The sequence below is a fragment of the Centropristis striata genome, chromosome 10 (assembly GCF_030273125.1).
Source record: "Centropristis striata isolate RG_2023a ecotype Rhode Island chromosome 10, C.striata_1.0, whole genome shotgun sequence".
NCBI classification, from domain to species: domain Eukaryota; kingdom Metazoa; phylum Chordata; class Actinopteri; order Perciformes; family Serranidae; genus Centropristis; species Centropristis striata.
This window is the reverse complement of record NC_081526.1, coordinates 2,587,868-2,615,732: the sequence shown is the minus strand read 5'-3', so window position 1 is coordinate 2,615,732 and position 27,865 is coordinate 2,587,868. Positions and strand designations below refer to the sequence as shown.

At 37.7% G+C, this 27,865-nt stretch overlaps 2 protein-coding genes and 1 long non-coding RNA gene across 4 annotated transcripts in view; all 3 read right to left on the bottom strand.

Moving 5' to 3' along the window:
• LOC131979424 (uncharacterized) overlaps positions 1 to 4,579 on the bottom strand; it is a 7,098-nt gene extending 2,519 nt beyond the window's left edge. The window contains exons 1-5 of one of the 2 annotated variants that reach the window (XM_059343395.1): positions 4,256 to 4,579; positions 3,588 to 3,658; positions 1,431 to 3,504; positions 1,002 to 1,154; positions 856 to 909 (exon numbers count right to left, since the gene is read on the bottom strand). In XM_059343395.1, coding sequence (XP_059199378.1) covers positions 856 to 909; positions 1,002 to 1,154; positions 1,431 to 3,324 — 2,101 coding nt within the window. In that variant the 5' untranslated portion in view covers positions 3,325 to 3,504; positions 3,588 to 3,658; positions 4,256 to 4,579. The remainder of the gene's footprint in view (positions 1 to 855; positions 910 to 1,001; positions 1,155 to 1,430; positions 3,505 to 3,587; positions 3,659 to 4,255) is intronic. The other variant, XM_059343396.1, reaches the window with a different exon arrangement.
• asmt (acetylserotonin O-methyltransferase) overlaps positions 1 to 27,865 on the bottom strand; it is a 40,087-nt gene that overhangs the window by 11,356 nt on the left and 866 nt on the right. The window contains exons 2-5 of the mRNA XM_059343397.1: positions 26,523 to 26,697; positions 23,035 to 23,164; positions 21,467 to 21,535; positions 15,645 to 15,763 (exon numbers count right to left, since the gene is read on the bottom strand). Coding sequence (XP_059199380.1) covers positions 15,645 to 15,763; positions 21,467 to 21,535; positions 23,035 to 23,164; positions 26,523 to 26,697 — 493 coding nt within the window. The remainder of the gene's footprint in view (positions 1 to 15,644; positions 15,764 to 21,466; positions 21,536 to 23,034; positions 23,165 to 26,522; positions 26,698 to 27,865) is intronic.
• Positions 4,934 to 8,070, bottom strand: LOC131979427 (uncharacterized). Its single transcript, XR_009395054.1, has 5 exons — positions 6,643 to 8,070; positions 6,390 to 6,552; positions 5,576 to 6,183; positions 5,098 to 5,172; positions 4,934 to 4,952 (listed from the first exon to the last, which is right to left on the bottom strand). It is a non-coding gene; the product is annotated as an uncharacterized LOC131979427 (long non-coding RNA).

Here is a 27,865-nt window from a genome sequence, read left to right as displayed (position 1 = left end):
AGAGTGGTTCAACATCAACCAGCAAATCATAAATGTTTGCCTTCCACCACACTCCCCTTTCCTGACAGAACTCTTCCTAATAGAAGAGTTTTTCTCCGCATGGTGGTGGAAGGTATATGACTAAAACCCTATAGAAGGGAGAATCTCCTACAGGTCATGGGATTGTCCTGTGGTGACACAGGTGTAGAGTCTCACCAAGACTGGATCTGGCACACCAGAGGGTTTTTGTAATGTAGATGAAGTCCTCTGGCCTGACCCAGCACAAAGACATGATAGTGAAGCTGAATGAATCACTTGTTGACTATGATTTTGCAGTTACATTTTCAGCATAATGTAATGTGCTTTTCAGTTAGATTTTGTGTTTGTTCTTTTGCCTTTTGCACTGAATCATATACAATATCTAAACTGTGTTACTGAGTTGTGAATATTTTTTTTGAAAACACAAAATGCATCTACTTTATTATATACAATAACATTTTTTTCTGGAGCTGCATGTCTTGAACACTGTTTTCCATTTTCTGATGCGAGTTTAATGAATGCTCAGTAATGTTTGTGACATTGTTTGACTCCGCAAGAAGGCTTATGGTAGACGTTTTGTGAATGCAGTATGTAAATCGGGTTTTGAGAGAAGGGTGGGAGGTTTCAAGAAATCTTAGCAATTGTAAAAAAAAACTAACTGTATATACACATCATACGTAAATGCAACATAGTTTTTAAGTCCTTTGTCCATAGTTTTTATTTTTCATTGTGATATTCTTTTTATACTTTGTGTCTTTTTGTATTGTCTTTTTTTGGATTTTATATCTTAAATGTCTTTTTATATGTTGTGTAAAGATGTGTTACAATCAAACTTACTTTCAGAGAGAGGGGCAGTCTCATTCACTGTGGACGTCACTGATGACACTGCTTCTGCAATACACATTATTTGTCAAAAGTTTTCTTATGGAAAAAAACACATTTGATCAAAAACAACTGTAAAAGTAACTGAAGAAGTAACTTACCTAAATCTGCAGCATCATGGACCTGCTCCGTAGCTGTAGAGTCGGTTGCAGCATCCACAGCCTCACTAGTGTCACACTCTGTGAATTCTGTGCCACTGCCATCAGATTCACTGTCACTGTCTTTGGCCTCAGTGTCACTTAATGCGATTTCACCTAGGAGACGGTGTTAGTAAAAGTCTTATGAATAGCACAAAACTAATTAAAACAACAAACAAAGCAAAACTGGACTTGGACATGGAAATATTTTAAAGATGTATAGTAGTATCATTCAATGCCACAATTCTACAAATGGCACCATGGTGTAACATGATGAGATGCCAACTTAATGGCCATTGCTAACCTGATTGATTGGTTATTATCATGTGTTGACAAGACTAAGTTAGCATTCAGAACCCCCCCACTAATATCAGTGCTAATTTCTGTACAAACCTTCTATTTCAATCTCATCCAGGGATTTTCCCTGCATGCTGGAAAGATGTCCTTTCTCCATTGATAAAAGCAGTTTAGAAATCTTGGCCAGCTGTGTTGTGGGAACTGGTAATCTGTAGAAGTCGCGGTGAACACGGATGTCGTGTCCCAGGAAATCTGCGACCTGATCAAGTTCATTGTTTTTCAAATTAAGGACCTGAGAGAGTGTTGCAACATGTTTCCTTAGTTGTGTCGACCTGAGATGCTCAGGGTGCTTTGCTCCACACTGGCTTGCATGAACACGCAAACAGTCCTGCCCTCTGTAATGGGTCATTGATTTAGGTCTTGCAAACAGGAAGATATTTGTGGCACAAACACCACACTCAGTCCTTTGACTGGTCAGTAGTGAGAGAGCATCCACCATCCTTGGTGTTAGCAGAACTGCAACCTTTCTGCCCCTTTTCCCCATGATTTCGATTCGGCTGAAATAGTTGCAAAGCTTCTGTTCAGTCTTTGACAAACCCATGGCAACATCTTCATGGAGCTTTGTGTTGTCTCTTTCATGGAAACTTTTGAGGCGCATTTTTGAAACCTCCCCAGCTCGTCTTCGATTGAACACAATGATTTGTGCAAGTGTAACTTTTGCAAGTTGTGCATAGTTCTGAGTCGTGGCCTTCTCCTTTAAGTTGCAAAAGGCACTTTCTGCAGATTTCTCAAGGTACTGGTGAAGAATGCGAACATCCTCAGTGAAGGGTAAAGTTGATGGCTTGTTGTACTTTGCATCACTCAGTGTGTTCAAGGCACTGTGAGACACCATCTCAGACCACTTGGAGGAGTACAACTTCTTGAATGTGTCAGTGGACTTGATCAGTTCTTCATGTTCTGCCATGAGGGCCCTACAGTGGATAATGTCACAAACTTTGTGCAATGTGTGCCCCAATTTCAATGCAAGGCTTGGTGTTCCATATGAGTGTTTTTCTTCATCAAAACCAGAAACTTTCTTTACAGCTTGCACAACCCTCTGGAAGTTAGCAGGTTTAACAGCCTCCTCCAGGTTATGTACTGAGAAGTCTGTGCGCAGACATAACAACAAACGCCCCACTTCACGAAGCTTCTGTCGCATGTATTCATACTTTGTAGGGTCTTGTCCATGTCTGTTGTAGAGTGACTGGGCAAACTGAATAATAGAGAGGTCATTTCTCACAGCTGAGGCAACCTCATCCTGTTTCATGGCACTAAGGAGCTTCCAAACTCCAGCTGAGATCTGGTGACAAGATGCAGACTCTTGAGCGACAGCCAAACCCAGTACTTTGGTCCTCCCAGGTTCTTTTTCCAAATCTCCATCTTCTGGCTTGCAGGGGCATCTGCGGGCATGTCTCCAAAGCTCTTTCCGGAGGTACATCCCTTGACAGTACATACAGTGAACAAACTTTCCTGCCACTGCTTTAGCCTTTGGTTTTCTCTTTACTTTCAGCGGGCCTGTTCCGCCTTGTAAAACAGCAGTATTATGTCTAAAGTTTCCCTTATTCCTCATTTTTTCTAACAATATTTTACGCTCCTTTGAGTGGTAAGGCAGGGAAAAAACATGTACAACTTCTGCATGTGTAGTGTGTGTCTTCAAGTGGCGAGAAATTTTGCTTTGTGGTTGACCACAAATGTAACAGTAATTTTTAGTACTCATAGTCAAATGTGTTGATTCTTGGTTGTGAGGCTCTGCTTGATCATCTAGCTTTTTCTTCTTCTTCTTTGGCAAGGTTTTCATAGAATTTGCAGAGCCTGATGTTTCTTTAAGGGGCATTTGACCTTTTGATGTACTGGGCACAACTGGGATGCCTGTGTCTGACCCATAAGATGTCCCAGCATCAGGTATTACTGGTTTTACCTGAATCTGTCCACCGTTAGACCGAATAGGCATGAAAGGTATACTTGTGTCTGAATCTTCATCATCATCATCATCTTGAAACTCTGAGTCTGGTACGTAATCCACATCAGAATGATCCTGATCATCATCAGATATTGGATCCACATTGGAATGTGGTATGCTATCCTCATCTGACAGCAGTTCATCCTCTGAACATTTTGAAAGCTGTTGCTCCTGAAATGGTGAGACAACACATTTTAGGTATGGACATTTTACATTTACTTAAAAAATTTAAGACAACCTCAGTCGATACTTACCTGTGATTGGTGGGGGAGGTTTTCATTTGTAATTCGTCTGAAACAGGTTTTATGCCAGACACCTGAACAAACTGTAACACATTTTTAAATTATTAATTTAAACTTTGTCTGTTTACATTTTTCCTTTCTAAAAGTAATGATTTGGAATACACACAAACTGCATGACAAGCATGACACCCTCACAGATTTTGTCAGTCCCAGTGAAGCGAAATGAACTGCGTACCAAGGATGAGTGGTTAATTATACATTAGAATACACTACATATATCAGGTACATGATTAGGTACATCTGAATAAAACAAAAAGAAGAAGCGTTAATTCAACTTTCTGATCATTTGAAGCTTCAGTTTAACTCTGTTGTTGTTGTCTGTGTGATACAGATAAGTGTTTCTAGTATTTAGCCTACCATTAATGATGGAAAGAGAGAAGACAAAGAAATTAGAAACATCTCTTACATGACAAAATACAGCTAAGCAGCACCACAAACATCAGCTTCCAAAATGTTCAGAAAGTTCAATCAAAACATCCTAAAAGAGTATCAGCAAAAATATTATTACTATAATTAATTGCAGGACTGTTGTACTACACTGCATTAGTTTCAGATATACCTAATGTACTGCATACTGAGTCTGAATTCACCTACTGTCATTAGCCACACAAAGGACTCACCTTTGCACTTATAGCCAAGCCACTTTAAGGAGGCTACAGGTCCCACACACTGAAGGCATTTGTCCAAGGAGGATACTGTTGCGCACACAAGGCGGTGATTTTGACACTGTTGGCAGAAAATATTTTACATTCACATTTCAATGCTGAAAATGCTCAAAATTACAACAGTGTTGTATGTAAATTTGACTTATTTGTTAAGATCACAAAAAAGAAGTATTGCTCCGATAGGAATAGATCTTGTTCTACTTCCAATGTAATACTTTGATCAGACATAACCAACTTAACATTCTCATGAAAGCAAAAAACAGATCAGGTGCAGGTTGTTCAAGTATTTTTAAAAAACAAAATGATGACACGGAAGGAAGGACCTTGTTAACTGTATGGACCTCCTAAGTCATATTAGAGCGGATCACTGCTTTATACACACACACACAGAATCAGACATTATACTGACCTACACTTTCATATCATGGCCCTTACATACCATTGTCCATATAAATCATATCACAGTCAGGTGACTGCACACACACATACACACCCGACTGATCAAGCATGTTGCTGAAGTCTGCCACAAGTATCATCAATTAGAAATGCATTAAATTGTATTTACCTTTCCATGCCCGCTGAGTGGACCAGGACCTGGACTTGTCTGAATCTGGTCTTCACCTATCTGGATCAGACTGCTCTCAGCCAATGGCTATAGCAGATAAAGCATATGGAAAAGAGGCATTAAAAACACAGGCCCTGAGAATGTACCACTCAAGAAGATATGTTAGGTCTGAATAAATGGGACATTTTTTTATTTCATAAAAATATTGTGAAGAAAGCTAATGAAGATATACCTCTTCAAAATCTTCAGTTAGGGGTGTCAAAATTGTAGTCTCAGAATTTTCCTGAGGTATTTCCTCATCAGGATTCTACAAAAAGAAGAAAATATGGCATTAAAATACCTTTAAGACAGGTTTTTAGATGTATAAATTCATGTAAAAGAGGCATCAAGACTGTGTCTCATTAGTGTTTTGTGGGAAGAAACATCTACTTGAACTGTTTTAGTAACTTGGAAGGCCAAATGACTACAGTCTGTAGACTAGTCCATGTGATGTCTCAATCAATTGTTAATCTACAGTATTGTTAACAAAGACACACCTCTTAAAAATCTTCAGCTGTGGATGACGAAATTGTGGCAACGTGATATCAAAGAGCTGAACCAACAGTCCCCATCCACTAGTAGCCATTATGGAACCCACCATGCACATTTCATTTCTGCTACCTGCATTTGGTAGTGTTGCAGTATTTGTACTGCATAAAAATCTAACTTACCTGATCAAAGCTTTTAACCAGTTGACCAGTTGATGCAGCCATAGATGCCTTTTTTCGCCTCCGACTAGTTGATGCCTTTTGAGTACCTGTAGTGGGCTCCGATATGGACACCTCATCCTGATGCCCCTCCATAGATGTTTCTTTAAGTGTCTGGAGATTTTAATGACAGATATCAGACTGATGAAATCAAGGAAATATAAATGTTCTAATACAATCATTGTCTTTCATGTGTGTATGTGGCAGTGTAGATGTATTTCACTACATCAACCATGAATTTGAATTACTGTATTTAATGCACTATAAATTATGTTACGGACAAAGCAAGATAGAATATGTTTATGTATGGTAATTATTGTATGGTAAGAGGATGTCCTTTATGAGAACTATGAGTTTCACAAAGTATAATTTTGACCACCTTGCATCTCCATGGCCAGTCTGATTCACCATAATTATAGGTGATCTCCTCTCCTGGACTTATGTCACGTGTTGCAAACAAACACAGATGGGGCTTCCCTTCCACTGTCAAGTACTTCATCTTGGCATTGGGATTTAAATGGTCATCATTTACAAGCCTTCCAAGTGACCCATCCTCTTTTGCTGCGTCAACACTACAAAAGCAACGGAAACAAATGAGTCCAAATCGTTTGTAATTTGGCAATATAAATTTGCCTGACTTAGAACAACAATATATATCAACAATCAAGAATATATTCAGGAAACTAGTTTTTGGCTTATGACCATTGTATACATTCAGTGAAACCAAAAAAAAGTGTAGTTTAATTCTGATTAGAAAAAGCGATGACATAACACTTACCACCACAGTTTTCCATTAAAACGGAACTCAAACATGAACACCTTCAGGCTGTCATGGTAAAGTCTCTGTCTGCTCTCACATTCTTGCCTACTTATTAGTTCCCCTCTATATTCCAACAGAAAATCTCCTTTTTCAAATGGAGTGGAGGTGAAGATACCACGACCTAGTTAAAACACACATAACAAATAGACAAAAAGTAAGGTGAAATATTTAAACTTAAACCATGATTAACCAATTAGAGGATTCCACCTACCTTTAAAGGCACTGATGTATCTGATGTCAAGTCCCACTTTGTCCCTTCCAGCACTCGCATAAAATTTTGCATCGTCCGTGGGATTAATGCGTCTTCGCCTTTGCATGTTTTCCTGGCATGGAGGGCAAGCATAATGTTGTCTGACAGTATACAACATTTTCTACAATATGGGAACCTCTGACTAAACCAACTCCGGTTATCCCCTTACAGCTGACATATCCAAACTATTCCACAAAGGGCCATGTGGCTGCAGTTTTTGTTCCAACCAAGCAGCAGCACACCTGACTTTTTGATTGGTCACTCTGTGTGCTTTTGATCGGTTGGAACAAAAACCTGCAGCCACATGGCGCTTTGTGGAATATTTTGGACATACCTGCCTTACAGTCTTTATTTGGTTGTGCATTGTGTGATGGCCCCTTGAAATTGCATTTTGTGGTCTCTATGACTTCACATTTAAATTATGACATTAACATGAATAAGGGCTTGAGATTTTATCATTACAATGTGTGTTATCAGAGGGTTTTAAACTGTTCCATCATTATTTAATGAACAAAAGGCAACTAACTAGGCAAAGATCCCTCTTTAAACCAAAAAAAAAAAAAGACTTAAAAAATAATCAACTAACCAATATAACAAGCATGAGACTGTGTTCATAACTCATACCTGCCCCAGTACTCAGGTAATTAAATTTACAGATTGACATTATCATTCCTTTTTAATCCCTTTAACTGCTTGTGTCACTGTTTTCTCTATAACACAACATCACTTAGGCTACAAAACTAACAGCTGCTGTGCACACATGATAGCTATATTAGCTGAATTACCCTATTACAATGCTAAATGCTAACGTTAAATAAAAAGAGCACATGTCTGTGTACAGATGCTACAGGTGCACATGTGCTAGCTACGTTAGCCGAATTAGCTTCTTACAACACAAAATGCAAAATCATCCACACCAAAAACACACATATTACTGTGTACAGAGGCTATTGCTCTCATCAAAACACTTACTCAAGCAAAAAAGCGACTGTATTTATCAATATCTTTGCTTACCTGTGCTTTTAATCCTCCGATCACGGCATCCTGCAGCTCTTTAAAAGGGGGCGTGTCGCGTTGACGGAGCTTGGAATGACGTCACGTAGCATGGGCGTAAAGCAGCCAATCACAACGCAGCCCGCCAAAATTCACCGTGTGTATCAGAAATGTGTAAAAAACTGCAATACCTCCCTGTCCGCATGGCGTGCTGGACTATACACTGGGATACACTCAAAGTCAGGTCAAACGGTTAAGACGGACTATCAAAATAAAAGAGAGGATATGTTATTTAGATGCTACTGAGTGAGAATACACTGTTTGATTTATACGGACTTTGGCATGGTCCGTATAATACCCTACTGTTCGCGTAATGTCGGCACGTAGTCAGGTGTATTGTCCGTCTATACCATATAAACACACACACACACACACACACACACAGACACACACACACACACACTCAGGCAGAAATATGGATTTAATGTGAAAATATGAATATTTCATCTTGATGCTTTGGCAGCATTATCATAAGCGTTTGTGCTTCACAAAGCAAACTGAATTAAAAAGAAGGAGAGTGGAAGTGTATGAGACAGATAAAGATAAATGAAGAATGTTAGAATGGGAGAGAGTGATTGAAAGGCAGCGAAGTGGAAGACAGGATCAAAGGACCTCACTCTGACACACCTACAAACCTACCACACCTCAGAGTGTGTGTGTGTGTGTGCGCGCTTTGTGTTCTTGTACTTCCTACATAGTGAGGACCAGAACACGTTTTTAACCAACAAAGTGAGGACATTTCGGCCGGTCCTCACTTCTTTAAAGTTTTTTTTTAGATCTCAGACTTTGTTTTAAGGCTTAAAGGTTACATCATAATGATAATTAACTGAAACTGTATTGTGTGGTTACAAAACTAACTAAAATTATAGTGAAAATGTCCTTCGTTTTCCTCTTTGTCAACTTTTTTCATACATAATGAAGATGGATCAGACAAAGGAAATAACGGCAAAATTTACTGTGACCTCTTTTAATCTCCCACCCAACAAATACCCCATTACAAAAAACTACAACTAACACTAAAACTAAAGCATTTCAAAAAAATAAATGCCAAACTAAAACTAGCAAACACACTCTAAAAAATATTAAAACTAACTGGATTTTAGAAACAAAAATTCACAACAAAATTAAAACTAAAACTAATGAAACATCTAAAACTATTATAACCTTGCTAGGGAATCCACTATTCCAATGAGGGTCCTCACAAAGATAGAAGTCCAAGAATGTGTGTGTGTGTGTGTGTGTGTGTGTGTTTGTGTGTTCAGGGCAAACTGTCAGGCCCAGTGGTGCCTTCCTCCAAACATGACCTGCTGCTACTGTATCAGTCTACTGTTTCTGCACACACACACACAGACACACACACACACAGACACAGACACACACACAGACACACACACACACACAGATCTGGCTCTGACATCAAACAGGGGTTAGCAGAGGAGAAAGAATCAAAGAGCAGCGAGGAAAAGCAAAAGCAAACACAACACGCTGTCCAGGACCCCGAGCTAACCTGCTGCCTCCGTTTGTTAATGGAATCCTCTGATGGCCGTTTGTGATTGGTTTATGATGGCCGTATATATATATATGAACAACAATAATATATATATATATATATATATTATTGTTGTTATATAACTGAATATAGTGAATTAACATAGCGAGAAGGAGTGGGATTTAATAAGCTTTGGCTTCTTCCCACTCCTTTTGAACACAAATAAGTGTTGAGTCTTGTTGTTTCATTCTGTGTTGTTGTCTTGTATTTATTTTTGTTCGTTTGTTTTTAATTGCTCATCTTTTATTTTGTGTTCACATAAATTCTCAATCAATCAGTTGTTAATCAATTATTTTTTATTCACAATCGCTGAATTTTCACATTTACTGTTCAGATACTGAGAAGAGCCGTTTGGTGGTAGCCTGGTTGGTTGGTTGGTTGGTTGGTTGGGTGGTTGGTTGGGTTAGGGTTAGATGGATGGTTGGTTGGTTGGTTGGATGGTTGGTTGGTTGGTTGGTTGGTTGGGTTTGGGTTAGATGGATGGATGGATGGTTGGTTGGTAGCCTGGTTGGTTGGTTGGTTGGTTGGTTGGTTGGTTGGTTGGGTTAGGGTTAGATGGATGGATGGATGGATGGATGGATGGATGGATGGATAGATGGTTGGTTGGTTGGTTGGTTGGTTGGTTGGTTGGTTGGTTGAGTTAGGGTTAGATGGATGGATGGATGGATGGTTGGTTGGTTGGTTGGTTGGTTGGTTGGGTTACGATTAGATGGATGGATGGATGGATGGATGGATGGATGGATAGATGGTTGGTTGGTTGGTTGGTTGGTTGGTTGGGTTAGGGTTAGATGGATGGATGGTTGGTTGGTTGGTTGGTTGGTTGGTTGGTTGGATGGATGGATGGTTGGTTGGTTGATTGGTTGGTTGGTTGGTTGGTTGGTTGGTTGGTTTGATGGTTGGTTGGTTGGTTGGTTGGTTGGATGGATGGATGGATGGATGGTTGGTTGGTTGGTTGGTTGGTTGGTTGGTTGGTTGGTTGGTTGGTTGGTTGGTTGGTTGGTTGATTGGTTGGGTTAGGGTTAGATGGATGGATGGTTGGTTGGTTGGTTGGTTGGATGGTTGGTTGGTAGGTAGGTAGGTAGGTAGGTAGGTAGGTATACTTTATTTATCCCAAGCTGGGAAATTACAGTGTATAATAACAACACAATTAAATAAAAACAACAACCTAGGCATACTTCAAGCAATAAAATATAAAATACAATAAAAAAATAAAGTGTCTAAAGAAGGAGAATGTATTAAGGAGTAGAATTCCAGTGCAGAATAAATATGAATATACAGTATAAAAATATTGGTGCCGTGAAACGAATAAAGTGCAATCAACAGTGTGCATAAAAAACACATAAAGTGCACAGCGACTGTATGTAATGAACCAGACTTTTATCTGTTATTGTACAGTGTGATGGCATGTGGCAGGAAAGATTTTTTATTTTTCAGGGATCGGTTAAGACTGATGTCAAAATAATCAGTATCGACCTTAAAAAACCCGTATCGGTCGACCGCTACTTTGAATGTTGACTATGACTGGCTGGATTAAAGTCAGCAGGTTGGCAGAAAGAAGGACAGAGAGACAGACAGACAGACAGACAGACAGACAGACAGACAGACAGACAGACAGGCAGTGCACCTGAGCAGCAGGTGTTTGCTGACACAACAGATGCTGTGTGTGTGAGACAAAGTCTTAATGGGACATTGCAGTCACTCCTGCTGTCCACATGCACACACACACACACACACACACACACACACACACACATACACACCCACACACACACACACACACACACACACACACACACACACACACACACCCCTCTTGGTGCTGCACCTTAATGCATAAACATGAACACACAAAGCTCATACTGAGAAAGTCACGGAGGAGAGGAAAGAACAGACGGGAGGACTGCATCCGTGTGTGTGTGTGTGTGTGTGTGTGTGTGTGTTCTTGTACTTCCTACATAGGAAGGACCAGAACACGTTTTTAACCAACAAAGTGAGGACATTTCGACCGGTCCTCACTTCTTTAAAGGCTTTTTTTGAGATTTCAGACTTTGTTTTAAGGGTTAAAGGTTACATGATAATGATAATTAACGGAAACTATACTGTGTGGTTACAAATATAAACTAAAATTATAGTGAAAATGTCCTTTATTTTCATCTTTGTCAACTTTTTTCATACATAATGAAGATGGATCAGACAAAGGAAATAAAGACGAAATTTACTGTGACCTCTTTTAATCTCCCACCCAACAAATACCCCATTACAAAAAACTACAACTAAACTAAACTCTAACTAAAGCATTAAAAAAAAAATTAAACTAAAACTAGCAAACCCACTCTAAAATCTTTCTAAAAATTTGAAAACAAAAATTCACAACAAAATTAAAACTAAAACTAATGAAAAATCCAAAACTATTATAACATTGCAAGAGAATTCACTGTTACAATGAGGGTCTTCACAAAGATAGAAGTACAAGAATGTTTGTGTGTGTGTGTGTGTGTGTGTATGTGAGTATGTGCTTATAGTGGCTCTACAGCGCCCCTGTGTGGTCAGTGGAGGTGTTACACACAGTATTACAACAGTCAGTGAGGTTCTCACCATGTCTCAGACTGACTGAGTCCAAACATTTTTTAACCTGTTACTGTTCCTGTGTGCCGTCAGCATGATATACAATTTTACAACTTTATATGGCTTTAAGGGGAGGGATTTAAATCACGAATAAGGATGTCAAACTTTTCAAGCATTTTATGTGCTAAATTTAGCAAAGTGGAAAACCTGTACAAAAAAGATTTTTTTTTAAATGTGTAAATTTTGAGTTTAACAGCCGCTTCACTGCACAATTCAAGCAGTCTATGTATTACCAAGAGAGACCGTTGAGACAGTTTTGGCTGTTTCAGTCTACACATGCACACGTTAAGGCTTTTGAAGCGTTGGCTTTAGGACAATAGTGACACACGTGTTAACGCCTTTAACGCCTATAACAGTATATCAGGACTGGACCATTCCTCAAGCGCTTGTTTATAAGAAAGCAGAACTTAAAGAGGAACTCCAAGCCCCAAAAGAGCTGTCAGGATATTTTTATTTTCAGGCCCATTTTTATTTTTTTGATAATGAAATAATGCTCTCTCTCTCTCTCTCTCTCTCTCTCTCTCTGTCTCTCTCTGTCACCCGTTACCTCTTCATTATTCGGTGTACTCGCAATACGCGTGCCTGTACGCATGCATATTTATCAGTCTTTATGCAGACGCAGGTGACGCAGTTTAGGTTTACATATTGAGTGATTTTTTGTGGCGCAAAATGGCAAAGCTGTTTCCTTTAGAAAAGTCTGCAAAATAGGGTTTCAACATGGCCTCCTGGAGGTCATTCAACAAATTAAAGCGTTGCTATTGGTTCCCTATACTCTTGCCTCTTTTTTTAAGTATCGCATCACTCAAAAAGATGCATTGTAGAAATTTGACAGGCCAGAAATGGGGCAACACCGTACCATAGCGGGTTAAATGAAGCCTGATGAATGCATTTTGGCCTTACAGTTCTTCTCTTATGAGCTTTGGCTGCATAAAGGGCGGTCTAACCCAACCCGAGCTGCAGGTGGGTTTGAAGAGGTTAACACAGTGGAGCTAATGCTTTCCATCATGTTAAAGTGTATGTGGAGCCAAACATTTATTCTTAGAAACGGCATTATTCCTATCCTGTTACTGCTACATTATTATCCATCATCTGCTATTTCTGACCGACGGATGAGAGGAGACAACATTCAGCTCTCAGTTCAGAATGAAACAGAACCACCAACACCTCTCAGGCAAAAGCTTTTTCCCTATTACTCATCCCATGACGTTAGAGATGAAAAGTCCTGCAACAATAGAAGACTCATTTTAATGTTTCTTCTTTTGATCCGTCTCTCTTTTGTCTTTTTTTCTGCGTTTCTTCAAAATTCACATTGTGGAGTTCATGTCGTGTTTGTTCTAGGGTTTTCTTTTCCTTACTTTTATATCTTTATGCCCTTTGGTCTCTGTGTAAACCATTTTGTATGAAATCTCCTGTTCAAAGGCACTTTATAAATACATCCAATTTCACAAAGAAGAACACAGAGAGGAGATCAGTGAGGAAACGTTTCCTTTTCACCTTGATGTGTTCAAAGAAGACCGACTAGACTGAGACGTCTTCCTTCACTTTCAGAGATTTTGGCTGAAAGTTGAATTAGTCTGCAGGTAAATTTTTTTTTTTTTTTTTTAAAGATATTTTTTTGGGCATTTTGTAGCTTTATTGAGAGAGAGGGAGATATTGAGAGTGAAAGGGGGAGACAGAGGGGAAGACACGCGGGAAAGGGCTCCGAGCCGGACTCGAACCCGGGCCGCCCGCTCACGAGGACTGGGCCTCTGTGGTACGCGCTCTACCAGGTGTGCCACCGGGAACGCCCCCTGCAGGTAAATTTTTTACCTTCTTATTTATCTCCATGTGCATATATCTTGTGTGTTTCTTGTACGTAAAGAATATTGTTTATATTTGTTGTTTTAAAGTTCAACCCTCTATGGTACGAATCATGATACCAGTTAGGAAAAAAATTGTCTTAAAATAGACTAAATAAACATAATTTGAAGACATTTTGTAATTTTTATTTTTTGGGGGTTTGTTGCCCAACATTGTACCATAATGGTCCACAATAATTGAAAAAGTTTTTGTTTTTTCTAACATAATTTATACATAATTTGAACATTATTTATTTAATAAACACATGTAAAAGATTCAGTAGCTTCAACAGGGAACAATACATAACATTTTAATTTTAAAAACATTATAAAAGGAACTTTCTTAACTGTTTTTTTGTCTGAATGTTGCCTGTAGGAAACATTGAACCATTGAACCAGCGACCCATTGAAATAAATGTCTTCAACAGTCTAAGTTCAGTTGCATTTTAACAAGTTTCCATTATTTAATTAGAAAATAAAGTGCATGAAACTATCGAAAACGATGGTTTACTCACCTTTTAGTAGGAATATTTTTTTCCAGATAGAAAAGGGTCAGGAAATGATGTTTTGAGTGATTTTTGTGGCGCAAAATGGCAAAGCTGTTTCCTTTGGAAAAGTCTGCAAAATAGGGTTTCAATATGGCCTCCTGGAGGTCATGTGACAAATTAAAGCATTGCTATTGGTTCCCTATACTCTTCCCTCTTTTTTAAAATATCGCATCACTCAAAAAAATGCATTGTAGAAATTTGACAGGCCATAAATGGGGGCAACACCGTACCATAGAGGGTTAACTGAAAAGCTGCAACAATAAGAAAATGGTAATAATTACTTCATTCTCCTGGTTGTCAAACTACAGAATCACGTGTTGCAGCCATTACCTGGAGCACTGTATTGGAAGTTAACCCTCTGGAGTCCATCTATTTATTGAGAATACATGTTTTATTTACAGTAATAACTTTATTTATATATGATATGTAGACAAGCTGAGAAAGCCAGTTAAAGTTCAATCATAGGAGCTTTCACAGTGTGACATTTATGTTTCTAGACCATTTTTAAAATGTGAATTTTTCTTTCTACAATGAAAACTATTACTATTTTTAATTTACATGCAAAAAGACTGTTTTGTAGTTTTATTACTTATTATTTTTTTCTGCTGTTTTTGTGTGTATAAATGGTTTTTAAAAATGGTACATTTCCATAGAAACCTGTGTCTTTTGTTTGTATTTTGGGTTCCTGGCAGCTTTATACTTTGTTAATTAAAATAAAATGAAAAATCTGACTGATAGCCATCAACCATGTGATGTAAGGACAGACTGAAAGATGCTGAACAGAGACAGAAATTAATGCAGAGGAAGTTGACAAATTTGAACCAAAATCTCCTGGACTTCAGAGGTTTTAGTTGTCATTTGCAAAATGTGACAATATGACATTTGTTTGGTTTCTCTCTCCTGTTTGTTGTTGTATTGTTTGGTGTATTTGTTTAGATCTGAAGGAAAATAAACATGATTTAACATTATTTATCCTCACAGTTGTAGTATATTGGTGTTAGTGCTTGGCAACAGCCGAACAATGAATCTGTGAGAGAAAAAGGGAAACTGAGGTAGAAACAGGTGGAGGTGACTTTGAGTTTGTGTGTGTTGGGAAGCTTGACTGATTTACTAAGAGTCATTAACTCAGAGAGGCTGCAGGGATAATAAAGGTCATTTTTACTGTACTGCATTAATACATGTGTGTGTGTGTGTGTGTGTGTGTGTGGCCAGCTGTCTCTTTATTATCACATGACAGCAACAATTTAAATGTTAATGACTGTGAACCCACAACCTTATGGAAACGAGATATGGTAACTCGATAAACACACACACACACACACACACACACACACACACACACAATCTTACCTCCAAGGTCACAGATGATCTTGAAAGGTGAAAGGTCAAAGGCCGTGACCACGTCTTTACCACAGATGTTCCAAATGGAGTTCATTAACTGCATGAACTTCACCATCTCCTCATCAGACCTACACACACACACACACACACACATGGATGGGTTACAGAGTGGGCCCTTGACCAGGACCCTCGTTGGCCTCCACCTGCAAAATGTCACTCAAAAAGACACAAACAGATGCAAGATAACTACAAAGACACAGAAAACGATTACAAAGAGACACAAAATTAACTACAAACATAAGAACCAGACCACATTAGACCACAAAGACACACACAAGAGGCACAAGATGGCTACAAATAGTTCCATAAGGACACAAAATAGCTACAAAGAGAGACAAAATGGCTACAAAGAGACACCAAATGACCACAAAGAGACACAAAATAATGCAAAACTAAAATAAGTAAAATAAGTGTGTGTGTTTGAGTGTCTACAGAGACACAAAAATGACCACAAAGAGACACAAAATAACTACAAAGAGACACAAAATAGCTAAAAAAGAGACACAAAATGACGCAAAACTCACAAAGTTTGTGTGTTTGTGTGTCTACAGAGACACAAAATGACCACAAAGAGACTTACGTGGCTAAAGACAAAAAATTACTACAAATATATAAATAGCCACAAAGAGACACAAAAGGACCAAAAACAGATATAAAATGACTTTGAAGAGAGAACATGGGTACAAAGAGACACAAACGTCTTCGTGTCTTGTTACTATTTAGAAAAGATGGTGAGTCACATAATACACACACACACACACACACACACACACACACACACACACAGTCATCTCAGTCCAGCCTCTCTTTCACGTTAGTCTCTCTGTCATGAGGCAAAACTTACTTTCTGCTTCTATCATTTTCTGTAAGCTATCACTTAATGTTCTACAAGTCCACAATAAACAGTCACACACACACACACACACACACACACACACACACACACACAAACACACACACACAATGCCTCTCCTCGTCTCCAGAGTTTCTCCCCGTGGCGACACAGTGTGTGTGTGTGTGTGTGTGTGTGTGTGTGTGTGTGTGTGTGTGTGTGTCTGCAGCAGAATAGAGCCTGTGGTGAGTGCTGCTGCTCTGAGGAATCTCCACCTCATCACCCAGCACGCTGCCACGCCACGGGGCCACACACACACACACACACACACACATTCTTGTACTTCTATCTTTGTGAGGACCCTCATTGTAACAGTGAATTCCCTATCAAGGTTATAATAGTTTTGGATTTTTCATCAGTTTTAGTTTTAATTTCGTTGTGATTTTCTGTTTTCAAATCCAGTTAGTTTTAATGAGTTTTTAGAGTGAGTTTGCTAGTTTTAGTTTTTTTTTGTTTGTTTTTTTGGGAAAGCTTTAGTTTAAGTTTAGTTTTTATTAGTTGTAGTTTTTTGTAATGGGGTATTTGTTGGGTGGGAGATTAAAAGAGGTCACAGTAAAATTTTGCCTTTATTTCCTTTGTCTGATGCATCTTCATTATGTATGAAAAAAGTTGACAAAGACGAAAACGAAGGACATTTTCACTATAATTTTAGTTTAGTTTCGTTTACTTAGTTTGTTTTTGTAACCACACAATATAGTTTCAGTTAATCATCATTATCATGTAACCTTTAACCCTTAAAACAAAGTCTAAAATAAAAATAAAAAAGCCTTTAAAGAAGTGAGGACCGGCCAAAATGTCCTCACAATTACAAAAACAATGTATTTTAAAAAACACAAAATTATTTTAAAAAAGACACAATTTTTTTTTTTAAAAAGACACAACATTATTAAAAAAAGACACAAAATTACCAAAAAGACACACAATTATTTAAAAAAGACAAAATTATTAAAAAAGACACACAATTATTTTTTTTAAACGACACACAATTATTTTTAAAAAAGACACAAAATTACCAAAAAAAAGACACAAAATTATTTATTAAAAAATGTTGTGTCTTTTTTTTGGTAATTTTGTGTCTTTTTTGTAATTTTTGTCAAAGTTAGGCCAAAATGTCCTCACTCTGTTGGTTAAAAAACCTGTTCCGGTCCTCACTATGTAGGAAGAACAATATCACACACACACACACAGTCTCCTCTGTTCTGTAACACTAGAGTTGTATTATATATATATATATATATATATATATATATATATTATCCATCTGATCCTCGGAGCAGCTTCAGACGACTCTCTGACCTCCGGAGGAACTTTGAAAGTGACTCATTGTTGCGTCCTCAGACTCTGATTACATCGGAAGTGGAAAGATGAAATGACTGTGAGGCCAAACAGACTGTCAGCTTTAATTTGGGAACATTTTGGACGTAAGTTATCGAATGCCCTCCAACAATAACATCCTTTCATTTGTCCCTGATTGAGAACATTAACATGCACACGGTCTGCTCCTTTCTCCAGTCGTAGAGGGAACGTGGCTCAGCTCGGTTCTCCGTATGTCTGTCGTTATGAAACCGGCGTGTCTGTGATCCGTCTGCTCCGAGTACAGACGTCCCCGCAGCACTCTGTCATATCTACTGAGTTATTACGGCTCTCGGCTGCCTCGTCACTGTTCCTGGTTTTACAGCAGCTTTCCTTCCATTATTATCACGGATAAAAAAAGAAAAGCAGTATCATTTAAAGCAGGGGTTTCAAACTCAAATTAACCGGGGTTCGCTGGAGGTAGTATCAAAATGACCAAAAAAGGACGCAAAATGACAGAAAAAACCTAAATTACTTAAAAAAGACACAAAATGACCAAAAAAAGACACAAAATTAATTAAAAAAAAGACACAAAATGACCAAAAAAGACACAAAATGACTGAAAAAAACACTAAATTACAAAAAAAGACACAGAATTACCAAGGAGACACAAAATTATTTTAAAAAAAGACACAAAATTATTTTAAAAAGACACAAAATTATTTTTAAAAAGACACAAAATTATTTAAAAAATGTGTGTCTTTTTTGGTAATTTTGTGTCTTTTTTTTTTGGTCATTTTGTTTCTTCTTTAAGTAATTTAGTTTTTTTCTGTCATTTTGTGTAATTTTTGGTCATTTTGTGTCTTTTTTTGTCGTTTTGTGTCTTTTTAAAGATTTTTAGTTTTTTTTCAGTCATTTTGTGTCTTTTGTGTCTTTGTGTCTTTTTCTGTCATTTTGTGTCTGTTTTTAGTTATTTTGTGTCTTTTTTTGGTCATTTTGTGTCTTTTTTTAGTCATTTTGTGTCTTTTTTTAGTCATTTTGTGTGTGTTTTAAGTCATTGTGATACTGCCTCCAGCAGCTCTAAATCCACACTGGCTCTCCAAATCTTTTCTGCTTTCTCGAGTATGAGGATTCCAGCTGCAGACGGGACTCGGCTGTAAATGATTCAGGTGCAGCAGGCGGCTGGTTAAATGGCGATGAGTGAACAGAGTGTGAGTCATCGAGCTGCAGCGCTCTGAGAACGACTTCAGCGGTTGTTTCCTCAGGGTTCTCAGGGGAAATCAGCAGGACAAACAACTGCGACTCCACATCAAATCAATTGTGCGCAGGTGTTGAAATTTTGTCTTCTGGGTTATTTTCATTTTCAATCAATTAAAGCTGAATTGCAAATTCGTCATCACAAGAGTGTATTACATTGTGTGCGCACGGCTCGTGTGTTGGATATTCTCAGTTTGCACGCACGTTTTTTAATGAGGCAGGTTTTTTTTTAGATTAACAGCTGCTTTTCAAAAGGATACAAGACAAAAAAAACTGAATAAAAAAATGGGAGATACAGAAATAATCAACTGATGTACAAGCCCTGTCATTAATACCAGCAAAATACTAAACATAAACTGCATGATGTGTAGAAAAACAAACAAAAAATACCTTTTTAATGCAAAGTGCTCTTTAGCACTATATGCATAACTGGCAGTCTCTTACTATTATTTGTATTCATCTTATTTCATAGACCATAAAATTCTATTTATTTATAATAACCTTGATAATATCCAAATTATTATCAATTAAACCATTATATGACTGTCATTAACTTGCATTGTAGAGAAATCTGTGCCAGTTTCACAGAAATTTGAGCGATTCCGTGGCTATTCCACGGATTTTGAGTTAAGCAAATCCGTGGCTATTTCACGGATTCCTGTGAGACCAGGTTGATTTATTGTACACTGAATACAAATCTACCAGTTGTTCTGTAAAGTTGTTTACAATTGTACTGTATTTTTTGCAGAATTATTCTGGTAACCACAGCTTTTTTTCTGTAAAAGCAACAGATTTTTTTTTTTTTTTTTACAGTGTATATATCTAAAAAAAATGCATTGACACAGGAATACATGTCAAATTTCCTAGTTTTTTCTTTCTATTTCCCTGGAGGAGAGGTGTGTGGAGCTGATTCATTCTGTATCTACACATTGGTGCTGGTACATTTCCTTTTATGGTTCAGATGTAAAATGATAATGGAAATGTGCATTTTAACATCTGTTTCATCCCGTTTATGAGCTTCTGATCCCCTTCAGATCAGTGCAACTGCTGTTCATATCACGCCGTGATGAGGACAAGAAGGAGGCCGTGTTAGCGGCTCGCTCCACTCTGTTAGAGTTTGGCGCTCTCTGTTCTACCGTACGGCGCCTCAGGCTCAACCATCACAGCCGATTAGAGAACAAAGTGTGAAACTTGAGCGTGTGACCCCTGAAAACTGCTGACCAGCAGATCAGTGAAGCGTTAAAACTGTGGGCAGAAGTTACCACAAACACATGAGACCTCAAGGACAAAGGCACATATATTCTCTCTCTCTCTGCTGCAAGCTTCCTCACACACACACACACACACACACACACACACACACACACACACACACACACATTCATGTACTTGTATCTTTGTGAGGGTCTGAAATCTCAAAAAAGCCTCTAAAGAGTGAGGACCGGCTGAAATGTCCTCACTTTGCAAAAATGTCCTCACTCTGTTGGCTAAAAAAAAAAAAAAAAAATTCCAGTCCTCACTTTGTAGGAAGTACAAGAATATATATACACACACACATATTCTTGTGCTTCTATCTGTGTGAGGACCCTCATTGGAACAGTGAATTCCCTTGCAAGGTTATAATAGTTTGGGATTTTTCATTAGTTTTAGTTTTAATTTTGTTGTGAATTTAGTTTTAATGAGTTTTTAGAGTGAGTTTGCTAGTTTTAGTTTAGTATTTATTTTTTTGAAATGCTTTAGTTTTAGTTTAGTTTTTATTAGTTGTAGTTTTTTGTAATGGGGTATTTGTTGGGTGGGAGATTAAAAGAGGTCACAATAAATTTTACCTTTATTTCCTTTGTCTGATCCATCTTCATTATGTATGAAAAAAGTTGACAAAGAGGAAAACGAAGGACATTTTCTCTATAATTTCAGTTATTTGTTATCCCACAATACAGTTTCAGTTAATTATCATTATCACGTAACCTTTAACCCTGAAAACAAAGTCTGAAATCTAAAAAAAAAAAAGCCTTTAAAGAAGTGAGGACCGGCCGAAACGTCCTCACTTTGCCGAAACGTCCTCACTTTGCCAAAATGTCCTCACTCTGTTGGTTAAAAACGTGTTCTGGTCCTCACTATGTAGGAAGTACAACAACACACACACACACACACACACACACACACACATCTCCTGCCTGCTAATAAATCCCACCAGTCGTTTTTTTCAAGGGGAAACAGAGGCGAGTGACAGACAGGCTGAAGATGGAGAGACAGGGCTGGAATGTAAATGAGCGAGGATGTGTGTGTTTGTGTGTGTGTGTGTGTGTGTGTGTGTGTGACAGCTTCTTACCTGTAGAGAGCTTGAAACAGGTCGTTGGAACTGACTCCAAAAGCCTTTTCATACTGGTTTCTTCCCTCCCTACAACAAGGCAGAAATATTCATATAGTTTATATTGAGCTATATATATAATGGGTATGTGACTTATGTGATGGTGTGTGGATAAAATGTGCTGACATGAATTCACCTAATTTAGTCTATTTTAGGTGAAATCAACAAAGAGACACAAAATAACTACAAAAAGGGGCAAAAGACCACAAAGACACAAACAAAAAAGACAAAAAAAGACACAGAATCACCAAAAAGAGACACAGAATGATGCAAAACTACAAAGCTGCAATAAAAAAATCACAAAGTATCTGTGTTTGTGTGTCTACAGAAACAAATGGCTACAAAAAGACAGAAATTACTACAAAAAGACTGAAAAATAGCCTGCAAAATGTCCAAAATGTCACTCAAAATAACTACAAACAGGGGCAAAAGACCACAAAGACACAAACAAATGACTAAAAAGAAGCAGAATGACCACAAAGTGACACAGAATGATGCAAAACTACAAAGCTGCAATAAAAAAATCACAAAGTCTGTGTTTGTGTGTCTACAGAGACACAAAATAACCCCAAGAGACACAAACTTACTACAGAGAGACAGAAAATGGCTACAAAAAGACAGAACTGACTACAAATAGCCTGCAAATAGACTGCAAAATGTCACTCAAAAAGACACAAACGGATGCAAAATGACCACAAAGACACATAAAATGATTATAAAGGGACACAAAATAAATACAAACGTGGGCAAAAGACCACAAAGACATAAACAAATGACTAAAAAGACACAGAATGACCACAAAGAGACAGAATGATGATGAAAACTACAAAGCTGCAAAAAATATCAAAGTCTATGTGTTTGTGTGGTTACAGAGATACAAAATGACTACAAAAAGACAGAAAAGATACACACAATGACCACAAACAGATATAAAATGACAGACCAGTGCCAACCAGCTATATAACACAACTGTATTTTTATATAATTATTAACTTACAAGTCAATTCACAAAGAATCAAAGAGAGACGATGAAAGTGCAAACCGCGCAAAAAATGTGCTTAACTGTTAAGCTAGCGTTGCTTTATTTCAACCTAGCTAGCAAGCTAATACAGATGAAACGTCTTCACACAAAACAGCATTTAACAAAAGATTGGGACTTCTTCTCCTCCTCCTCTTTTCTTCTCTTTCGATACTGAGCACCGGAGAACTTTGATGGCCGTTTCATCTTGCAAGATTTATCAAAACATAACGTGTCTGTCACTTGACGTGACCTGACCTCTGTGACAGCGGTCTGACCGTCTAAAGGGGGGCAAGGCAATGACCACACATCACGTGACTCAGCACCACAAGTGACAAAATGTAATTGATTATCTGTTTCTTTATTTTCTAAATATGTATTATTTTCAAGCCAGAACACGAAGGGAGGCAACAATGGGCATCGAAAAAAAAATATATATATTCTTCCTTGAGGAACCATAACCCTCCAGCCTCTGAGATGAAAGTATGTGCTGTTCTTCAGGTGTACTGACCTGACAGCGTCGGTCAGGTAGTGCCAGCACAGGTAGATGGTTCTGGAGCTGTACTGGATGGACTGGTAGAGGGACACGGGACTGGAACGGGTCAGGTAGACTCTGGACTCCTCCGTGTTACTGTACAAGACTGGGACAGGAGGAGGAGGAGGAGGAGGAGGAGGAGAGACAGAGGAGGAGGAGGAGAGAAAGAGGAGGAGGAGAGACAGAGGAGGAGGAGCAGAGGAGGAGAGACAGAGGAGGAGGAGGAGACAGAGGAGGAGGAAGACGAGAGACAGAGGAGGAGGAGCAGGAGGAGGAGCAGAGGAGGAGAGACAGAGGAGGAGGAGGAGGAGAGACAGAGGAGGAGGAGAGACAGAAGAGGAGGAGGAGGAGAGACAGAGGAGGAGCAGGAGGAGGAGAGAAAGAGGAGGAGGAGAGACAGAGGAGGAGCAGGAGGAGGAGGAGAGACAGGAGGAGGAGGAGGAAGACGAGAGACAGAGGAGGAGGAGGAGGAGCAGAGGAGGAGAGACAGAGGAGGAGGAGGAGCAGGAGAAACAGAGGAGGAGGAGGAGGAGCAGAGGAGGAGAGACAGAGGAGGAGGAGGAGCAGGAGAAACAGAGGAGGAGGAGGAGGAGGAGGGGGGGGGAGGAGGAGAGACAGAGGAGGAGGAGGAGCAGGAGGAGAGACAGAGGAGGAAGAGGAGGAGGAGCAGGAGAGACATTTTCTAGTTAGTATTATTATGTGCTTATGTAATTATCTTATTGTGTAAAGTCTTGTTTTTAGGATTGACATTGTGAGCTTTTTCATGCTTTTAAGCTATTCGAATGTTGAATGTGGTGAGTTTTTACCTAAAATATTGGTTCTTACTGAGAGTTTTAGCCTTTTCCATCACTAAGACGTGCTCGTTTCAAGTATTGCGGCTTATTTTAATGTTGCTACAATTGCTCAAAATAAGTATATTTGAATTTATTTCAACATATCGTTTTTTCTAGTTTCTAGATATATTTTTACTTATTTAAATAATTCTTAGAAAGAAAATTGTACTTACTGCACTGGCAGATAATTTGACTTGTTTCGAGCATGTATTTGCTTAATTCTCTTTATTTATTTCTTATTTCTTATTTTTTGTCAACTGTTTTTTGCAGTGTATGAATAAATAGTGATGTGCCAGTGAAGTTACATGAACCATTTTCTTTTTATTTCTGAGTCCACTAGATGGAGCTCTCTGTTCAACAAAGAGCTGAAAACACAACCAATTCCCATTACTCAGGCCTTTTTATTTGAACCAACAGCTCCATCTAGTGGGCTCAGAAAAGAATGAAAATGGTCACATCACTATGAATACGTTTCACTGGTAAATGATCATTATTACTATTAGTGCTACCACACAAGCAGAGGGATGAGTGTGACTGTTAATAATATTATTCCACACAGAAAAAAGAGATGTGTCAAAAAACAACATGCATGGTTGTGTTGATATCATTTTACACATGTGTAGATTTTAGCACACAATGTGTTATTTTTCTTTTCTTTTCCCCCCATTGAAACAATACATGTGTCATCTGATTGGGGGAGAATAGTTTGTGTCACAAAAAAACTTGATGAAAATGTATATGATATTACATGAAATAGCCTTAAAAAGAATAAAAAATAATATTTATATATTAAATGAATATATAGGCCTGTGAATATATGAAGTTCAAAAGTTCAACGGACATTTTTTTTGTCATCCAATGGATTCGGAAGTGTACGTGGTTAACACATTAACTGGTAGTTTTTGGTAATTTTCAGTTACACATTATCAACATATAATGAGTTAAAATGACACAATTTGTGTGTTAAAATGGCTCACACATGTATTGTGTTAAATTTGACACAACATGTGTAGTCCCTAAGCACAAAACTCACTACATGTGTTAAAATTCTGCACAACATGTGTCATTTTTAACCAGAGCTGGTCCAAGCCTCCATGGGGCCCTTAGCAGAATTCAAATTTGGGGCCCTTTATTTCTGCCAATAATATTGATTGTTGATCATTCACACACCATATAAACTCATTGCGACAGTGGCAGTGTTGTTTACATTATCCTAGTGTCAGCCTGATATGCCTTTACACATTTAAGGGAGTGGCCCAGTTAATAACATAAATAATACCAATGTAATAATAATACAAATATATTCCTTGAGAGGCTCAGCAGCCAATTTTTATAAAAGATGGCAGCCTGTCATCACATATGTGAGTACCCTCACCTCTCTGGACCCCAACTGAGTTGATCTGATGCATCCAATTTTCATTTATTTTATTAAGGTATTTTTTTAAATATTTTTTTATTTTTTTAATGAGCATACTTGCCATCCTGTGTTTATTTATGTATTGGTATGATGTTTCTGTTTCTCTGCTTTTTTGCCTCCCTATATATTATTATATATTATTATAATACTATGTTTTTTGTTTTGTTTTGTATTTATTTTTCTTTTGTGGTTCTTTGTTCTAATGTACCCTTTAAAAAACAAAAATGTGGAAAACAGCTGTGGAATAAGTTGTCTTTTACTGATGCTTATGAATGCTAATTTCCAATAAAAAAATATATAAAGAAAAAAATAATAATAATACAAATAATACCAATGATTGAATGATGTCCAGGGTGCCACATATTGTTTTTAATCTCAAATGTAACACATTCAGCTACAAGAGCAACCTGAGGTTGATTTACACAACATTCCAAATGGTAAAGCATTGTATTTACTGTAAAAGAGTATTTTTTTTGCTTCAAAAAACTGCAAAAGCAAAGTGCAAAAAATAAATTGTAGTGCAAGAACAACAATAAAGTGCAAATAAATCATTGTGTGTTGTGTGAATTGCTGGTGTGGTTTGCACTTCAGGGCCACCGTACTTTGATCATATAGAAATCATCAGTCATACATGCAAAATATAAAGGAAAATCTGCTAACACTTTACAATAACCATCATTTATAAATGGTAAACAGATAGTTTGTTAATGTTTAATCATCATTTATAAACCATATATAGGCCATTTAGAATGGTGAATACATAATTTATTAATGTTTAACTAACACATTTATAAATGGCAAATAGATGGTATATTAATGTAAGTTTATAGTTACTTTACCATTAACAAACAATTCAATTATAATTAATAGTTTATTAATAGTTTTAGTTGCACTCATTTTAACATTTTTAACACCATATTAAGTTTATTAATGATTTATGAAATGATTCATATAACTCTAAGAAATTGTTTTTTTAAGATTAAATATGTATAGCAATTTGTTAATGTTAATAATTGGTTTATAAACCATCTATAAACATTATTTAGTTGGTTATTGTAAAGTTTTACCGAAAATCTAAATATTTATTTTCTTATTTTCTCTTGGGGGCCCCCTAGTGGCCAAGGGGCCCTAAGCAGTCGCTTAGTTTGCTTATGCCTTGGACCGGCTCTGTTTTTAACGCGTCTCTTTTTGCGGTGCATGTGTGTGTGTGAGACCTTGTCCCTGGTCCTGGTGTGTGTGTAGCAGCTGCAGGCCGGTGCAGGCGGCCAGTAGCCTCTGGGTCCCGTCCAGGCTGGCTCCCACCGCCCGGCTGATCTCCTCTGCAGACAGGGGGCGCCCTGCAGCCAGCAGCTCATCAAACACACCCAGCTCACAGGAGGAGAACACTGTCTGGGTCAGAGACAGGGAGAGGAGACAGAGGAGGAGGAGCAGGAGGAGCAGAGAGTTCATCTACAGCAGGGGTCTGAAACTTAAATTACCTGGGGGCCGCTGGAGGCATTATCAAAATGACCAAAAAAAGACACAAAATTACTGAAAAAAAAGACACAAAATGACCAAAAAAGACACAAAATTACAAAAAAAAGACAAAAATGACCAAAAAGACACAAAATAACCCAAAAAACACACGAAATTAAAAAAAAAGACACAACATGACCCCCCAAAAAATGCACAAAATTACAAAAAAGACACAAAATTACCAAAAAAAGACACAGGATTATTAAAAGGACACAAAATGACCCAAAACAGACACAAAATGACCCAAAAAACACACAAAATTACTAAAAAAGATGCAAAATTATTTTAAAAAAGATGCAAAATTATTTTAAAAAAGACACAAAATTACCAAAAAAAAGACACAAAATTACCCCAAAAAAATGCACAAAATTTAATAAAAAGACATCAAATTATTTAAATAAAGACACAAAATTACAAAAAAAGACACAAAATTACAAAAAAAGACACAAAATTACCAGAAAAAAGACACAGGATTATTAAAAGGACACAAAATTACCCAAAAAAGACAAAATGACCAAAAAAGTACACAAAATTACAAAAAAAAAGACACAAAGTTATTTTAAAAAAGACACAAATTACCCCAAAAAAAGACAGAATTATTTTTAAAAAAAGACACAGAATTATTAAAAAAAGTAATTAAAGGGACCTTCCACAGACAACACGGTAAAGTGTCATTCATATAAAACTCACATTAAACTTTCATATCAAGGTGGGGGGCACAAAATATTGTCACGAGGGCCACAATTGGCCCACGGGCTGCGAGTTTGAGACCCATGATCTACAGAGAGCAGAGAGTAGAGCTCTATCTGCTGAACCTAATAATCTGCAAGAGTACGCTCATTAAATGATTCACTCTATATTTTCATTAATCAGGACAGCACTATATGATGCGTCAAGATTTGTTGTGGTGTTTTCTATTTGTGGACCTAATTCATTGCATACCTTGCATATCTTCCAATCATGAATTTCCCTTTAAAGCTTCTGAATAATTTGTGATTCTAATTTTCCTGTGTGTCCCCTCGCCAATACTGAAGAAATATCC